The sequence below is a fragment of the Cheilinus undulatus genome, linkage group 21 (assembly GCF_018320785.1).
Source record: "Cheilinus undulatus linkage group 21, ASM1832078v1, whole genome shotgun sequence".
Taxonomy (NCBI): domain Eukaryota; kingdom Metazoa; phylum Chordata; class Actinopteri; order Labriformes; family Labridae; genus Cheilinus; species Cheilinus undulatus.
Window position 1 is genome coordinate 4,211,760 of NC_054885.1, and position 6,610 is coordinate 4,218,369.

General features: G+C 40.4%; 1 protein-coding gene across 5 annotated transcripts in view; it reads left to right on the plus strand.

Moving 5' to 3' along the window:
- pkn1b (protein kinase N1b) overlaps nucleotides 1-6,610 on the plus strand; it is a 74,380-nt gene extending 67,770 nt beyond the window's left edge. For all 5 annotated transcript variants that reach the window (XM_041777670.1, XM_041777669.1, XM_041777671.1 and 2 more), the window contains 8 exons: nucleotides 650-741; nucleotides 849-1,025; nucleotides 1,244-1,306; nucleotides 1,528-1,604; nucleotides 2,234-2,376; nucleotides 2,764-2,871; nucleotides 2,978-3,058; nucleotides 5,626-6,610. In XM_041777670.1, coding sequence (XP_041633604.1) covers nucleotides 650-741; nucleotides 849-1,025; nucleotides 1,244-1,306; nucleotides 1,528-1,604; nucleotides 2,234-2,376; nucleotides 2,764-2,871; nucleotides 2,978-3,058; nucleotides 5,626-5,829 — 945 coding nt within the window. In that variant the 3' untranslated portion in view covers nucleotides 5,830-6,610. The remainder of the gene's footprint in view (nucleotides 1-649; nucleotides 742-848; nucleotides 1,026-1,243; nucleotides 1,307-1,527; nucleotides 1,605-2,233; nucleotides 2,377-2,763; nucleotides 2,872-2,977; nucleotides 3,059-5,625) is intronic.

Genomic DNA, 6,610 nt, shown 5'->3' on the forward strand with positions numbered 1-6,610 from the left:
AGTATTTCAAATCATTTATCTCCTTTCCTTGCAATAAAAGAGCTGCTTTTACCCTGTTAATGAAGTAATTTCTCAAAATGTCTGGAAAATTGGCTAAAATTTACACGTTATCATGGGGAAAGAGGGGTGTAAAACATGTCAGTTTTGATGGCTCTTGTTCCTGTCATAAATTCTGTTCCATCCAAGATTTTAAGTGGAACATTTTTATTTACTAAGTGACGTGCATGATTAAAAAATTTTTGAAATTTGGGTCGCTATATGTCATCAAAGATATTGGTGGGTCCTGAGGCTAGACTGGTTGAGAACCACTGGTCTAGAGTTTCAGGATACTTTGTATCAGTGCTGCATTGACCCCACACCCATCATTTAAACATTTTTCTAGGTTGTAACAGTATAAGTTTCAATAAAACTGCAGAAAGATCAGTATGTTTATGCTTTTCTGTGGTGACCGACGAGCTGGATGTCGGTGCATTGCAGCAATGGAGGGCGGGGCTTAGGGATAGGGATTGTTTACCTTGCAGAGGCACATAATAATTTAAATACAATTAACAATAACAATTAAATAATAATTTTGTTTTTAATCAGCATTAGATCTGTTTATGAATATTTTTTTATGATTAAGGTAACTCATAGATTTAATTGTCTTTAGGTGTTACTGTCAGAATACAAACAGACAGGCAGCCTGTACGCCATCAAAGCCCTGAAGAAAGGAGACATCGTGGCGAGGGATGAAGTGGAAAGGTAGAAATACTCCACCATGGTTTCAGCTCCAGTAAATCATCTCATGTCTCCATGTTGTAAAGTTTTCACTGTCTCATACACTCATCCTCCGCTCGGTCTGTCTCCAGTCTGATGTGTGAGAAGCGGATCTTTGAGACCGTCAACGGCTCCCACCATCCCTTCCTGGTCAACCTGTTTGCATGTTTCCAGACGCCAGAACATGTCTGTTTTGTCATGGAGTACACAGCGGGAGGAGACCTCATGATGCACATACACGCCGACGTCTTTTCAGAGCCTCGTGCTGTGTGAGTTCTGCTGTGTGTGTGTTTGTGGTGTGTGTTAAAGAGGAGACTGTCCTATCAGCCATGCTAGTAACAGTGCATAAATCCTTATATATGTCTGTATTTAACCAATAACTCACAGAGTATAGAAAAAGCTCAATATGGACATGATAATTTGGATGATTTTGACCATTTGTTCTAGACCTGTGTAAAATCTGGATTGTTTGTTTTTCTGTTCATAGGTTCTACTCAGCCTGTGTGGTTTTGGGTCTGCAGTTTCTCCATGAACATAAGATCGTGTACCGGTGAGTTCTTCATCTTCATCATAATGATAGTCCTCATGCATAAACTGTTTCTCAAGAAAGGGCAGTCTGGCTGTGGATTTCCATTCATGTGTAGTTTTTTTTTTCTTAATGCTCTAGAGGTTTTGTAAACAGAATATTTCATTAAGGCCTTGCATATTGAAAGACCATTTTTCTGATCATACAGATGAAAAGACATCAAAGATTCTTTTCTGGTTTTTCAGAGATCTAAAACTGGACAACCTGCTGCTCGACACAGAGGGCTTCGTGAAGATAGCAGACTTTGGTCTCTGTAAAGAAGGTAAATTTATTCTAACTATCTGTCAGTCCATCCATCCAACTTCCCATCCATCCATGCATCCATCCATCCATCCACCCACCCAATAAGCCACCCATCCATCCATCCATCCATTCATCCATACATACATCCATCCACCCAATAAGCCTTCCATCGATCCATGCATTCATCCATTCATCCATGCATCCGTCCATCCATCCATCTACCAGAAGAGCCATCCATCCATCCATTCATCCATGCATCCATCCATCCACCCATCCATCCATCCATCAATCTATCCATCTATCCACCCAATGAGCCATCCATCCATCCACACATCCACCCATCCATCCATCCATCCATCAATCCATCCATCCATCCACCCAGTGAGCCATTCATCCATCCATCCATCCATCCATCCATCCATCCATCCATCCATCCATCCATCCATCCATCCATCCACCCAGTGAGCCATTCATCCATCCATCCATCCATCCATCCATCCATCCATCCATCCATGCATCCATCCATCCATCCATCTAGCTGTATTAGTCCACTTTCACCAGTTCATTCCACAGCCACAGTAAATTATTTCCTGTCTGCTCCTCTCACTGAGGTTCAGGTTTAAGTCTACATGTGATTTTCTTCCTGAGGTATGGGTTATGGGGACAGGACGAGCACTTTCTGTGGGACCCCTGAGTTTTTGGCCCCAGAGGTGCTGACAGACACGTCGTACACCCGAGCGGTCGACTGGTGGGGGCTGGGCGTGCTCATCTATGAGATGTTGGTCGGTGAGGTAAGAATACAGAGTTAATAAACTTTACAACAGTATGATTATCTTTTTTTATAGACTAAAATGCTTTTTTTCTCATGAAACTCTGTGAGAAGCATTATTCTCTAAATGCTGACAGATTTCTATTATGATGCTTTGGGCACAAAAGGAAGCAGAGATTTTAGAATAGGAAATACCTTCAAATATTATGTTTCATTTTTATGGGAACATGATGTGAGGATGAACTGTTTGGCAAAGTGGACAGCGTTGATGCTTCACAATAGTCTTAGTTCTTTGGCAGGAAAAAAAACAAGAATCACCAGTTTCTCACCAACTCATTCAAAGATTTTTGAGTCTGAAAGGAGCTGCATCAAATGTGAAAAATAAAATTCATGTGTTGTTTTCCATCAGTCTCCATTCCCTGGTGATGATGAGGAGGAGGTTTTCGACAGCATTGTGAACGATGAAGTGCGCTACCCTCGTTTCCTCTCCACTGAAGCCATCGGCATCATGAGACGTGTGAGTGTAAACTTATTGTACTCAAAATACCCCTGCCATATAAAGTTTCTGAATGATTTTCAGGTTTTATTAAAGCTCCCTGTGTTTGGTTTTCTCCTGATTGTAGTTGTTGAGAAGAAATCCAGAAAGACGTCTCGGCTCTGGAGAAAAGGATGCTGAAGACGTGAAGAAACAGCCGTTCTTCAGGGTGAGTTTTCTGTTTTTGTTAGTCCATGGCTGTCAGTGTTTAATATCAGCTGTTTTTGTCTTCACTGCAAGAGCAGAGAGTGCCCATGTGCTAAATTTATTTTCATAATTTAACATTTTGCAGAGAAGATCAAACATTGCATATTTGAATTAATACTTTTTAAGTCAGGGGTTTTTGCACATTTTTTAACCCATGAGGACCCACCATAACACAGGTGTCACATGACCTTTAAATGTTGATTCATGAAGTACCTGAGTGAAACACACGGAACATTCTGGAACATTCTGATCATGTGACTGGCCTAGAAGGGGGGTAAAAGGGGAGGACTTTCTTGGGCTCAGCCAAACAGGGGCCCATTCAGATCAGCAAAATTGTGATCCATTCTCAAGTTAAGCTGTGATAATCATATTTTATATTTTTGAAAAATATATACATTTAAGTATATAAATGGGGTACAAGTGGCAAAAAATTTGCAAAAATGGCCTGATGTAATAAACAGGGCGAAACATCAACAACAATGAGTCAAAAGTGGAAAAAAAATGGAATAGATGTAGGAAAAAATTGGCAAAAGGAATGGAAACAGCAGTGAAAAGGGTTTAAAAGAGGAAAATAGGATTAAAGTGGCAAAAAATCTCTACAAAAAAATGCAACAAGGGGGAAAAAATGGGTGGAAAATATTGTAAAGTGATTAAAGAGTGGCAAAAATGGGTGAAAATGGACCAAAATGGGTTGAAGAGGAAAGATGGGCATGAAAGTGTCAACAATGGGTTTAAATAGCCAGATAAACCGGTAAAAGGTTAAAAAGGGGTAAGAAATGAGTTTATATCAGAAAAGAAGAGCTAAAAGTAGCATACAGTCACAGAATTTTTATTTTTAGATGGTTACAGAACTGCAAAAGGGATAAAAATGGTTGGAAAATGTTAAAAAGCAGTTAAAAAGTGTTAAAAATGGGGATACAGTGGCAGAAAAGTTGCAAAAATGGCCTGATGTCATAAACAGGGCTAAACATCAACGACAATGAGTCAGAAGTGGAAAAAAATGGAATAGATGCAGGAAAAAACTGGCAAAAGGAATGGAAACAGCAGTGAAAAGGGTTCAAAGGAGGAAATGGGATTAAAGTGGCTAAATATTTGTACAAAAAAGTGCAACAAAGGGGAGAAATGGGTGGAAAATGTTGAAAAGTGGTTAAAGAGTGGCAAAAGTTGGTGAAAATGGACCAAAATGGGTTGAAGAGGCAAAATAGGCAACCAAGATTAAAAAATGGGTTAAAATAGCCAGATAAACTGGCAAAAAACAGGTTAAAAAGGAGTAGGAATTAGTTTATATTAGAAAAGAAGAGCTAAAAATAGCATGCAGTCACAGAATTTTTATCTTTAGATGGTTACAGAACTGCAAAAGGGATAAAAATGGTTGGAAAATGTTGAAAAGCAGTTAAAAAGTGTTAAAAATGGGGATACAGTGGCAGAAAAGTTGCAAAAATGGCCTGATGTCATAAACAGGGCTAAACATCAACGACAATGAGTCAGAAGTGGAAAAAAATGGAATAGATGCAGGAAAAAACTGGCAAAAGGAATGGAAACAGCAGTGAAAAGGGTTCAAAGGAGGAAATGGAATTAAAGTGGCTAAATATTTGTACAAAAAAGTGCAACAAAGGGGAGAAATGGGTGGAAAATGTTGAAAAGTGGTTAAAGAGTGGCAAAAGTTGGTGAAAATGGACCAAAATGGGTTGAAGAGGCAAAATAGGCAACAAAGATTAAAAAATGGGTTAAAATAGCCAGATAAACTGGCAAAAAACAGGTTAAAAAGGGGTAGGAATTAGTTTATATTAGAAAAGAAGAGCTAAAAATAGCATGCAGTCACAGAATTTTTATCTTTAGATGGTTACAGAACTGCAAAAGGGATAAAAATGGTTGGAAAATGTTGAAAAGCAGTTAAAAAGTGTTAAGAATGGGTATCAAGTGGCAAAAAGTTGCAAAACTGACCAGGTGAAGTAGGAAAATTGGGTTCAAAAGTGGCAAAAATGAATTAAAAGTAAGAGTAGAAAAAAGTGGCATAAATGAGAAGGAAAAGTGGTGAAAATGGGTTAAAAAGCCCCCATTCTATGAATCCAGCACACATGCACTGATGTCTTCAACAAATCATGACTCGGGAGTGCCCATTCACTTTATTTTTGTGTCCAAAAAAACTGAAAATGACTGTAGTTGTTAAATCTAATTGATTTTGACCTATGCTGTATAAATATAAAGGAAAATGTATTGTTAGTGTTTTCCCCTTCATAATTTTTCTATCCGGAGAACTGGGTATATGAGTCCTTATGGGTTGTTTATATGTGTGTGTTTGATAATAATGCAGCAGAATAACATGAAGTGCAAAATAAATCATGGTGTCCTCTCATACCAGCTCTGTAATGTTGGTCAGAGTGCTCTGGAGTATTTTGTTTTTTAGCTAAGATCAAATCACAGAGAGGAAGACTTTGGTGGCTGTCAGAATCTTCTTAAAACTGTTTCGGAGGGTTTTAAGAACAGTTGGTGGATGAAGCCCAAACTAAACTCTGTTATTTTATTCAGGGTATGGACTGGGAGGCTCTTCTCCAGAGGAAAGTCCCGCCCCCCTTTGTCCCGACCATTGGAGGAAGAGAGGACATCAGCAACTTTGACGTCGAGTTCACCGCCGAGGCTCCCGCCCTCACACCACCCCGTGAGCGCCGCACCCTCACCCGCAAGGAGCAGGACCACTTTAAGGATTTCGACTACATCTCCGACCTCTACTAGGCCCCCGCGGTTATCAGCCGGACTCTGAAGGAGACTGAGGGAGAGAGGAACTTTGAGACTCTTCTTCTCCTCTTCTGTGTGCGTTGGGTTCATGGACAGACGGCGCCCAGTGAATGTGAACGGGGATCAGCGGAGTCTGATGGCGTGATGCACACATATGCGATGTCACAGATCTGCCAGAGGTCAACAGATCTGTGACACCGCGAGGCTTTTAGAGGAAGAGGAAGTCAGGATGATAATCCAGATTATGTAAGAGAGGGGATGATGAGAGGACGGACGCTGCTGTGTTCTGCCTGGCAACAACAACAACAACAAAAAAACTAATCAGAAATGGCATGAACCCCCGGAGAGCCGCCACGTCCTGAATGAGAAGTGATTATTCTGACAGGATCTGTTTATGTGTGTAGTCTCGTCCCTTTATCTCTGCTGTCTGTTGCTGCTACCGTCAGTGTGTCGCTGTGTTCGCTCCCCACGCCTCTGTCATGAATGTACCCACATCAGCTGCAATCATGGACCCAACATGAACACAAGGGGGCGCCAGAGGAAAAGGAAACTCCTCATGATGCTGGAGAGTCTGGAGCTGTTTGTGTGTCCGTGTTTCTCTTTATCGTCTTTTCTTTCGGTACAAACAGATTTTAACTACAATCAGTTTCCAATGACAGGCTTTTACAGATTTTCTTCTTTTTTGTGATTTATAGTTTTGTTTCTATTTGTGTTTCCTCCTCTGTCATTTGCTGGTGAATTGTGTTGGAACTGTGACCCAGTAAAGATGTGAACCCAG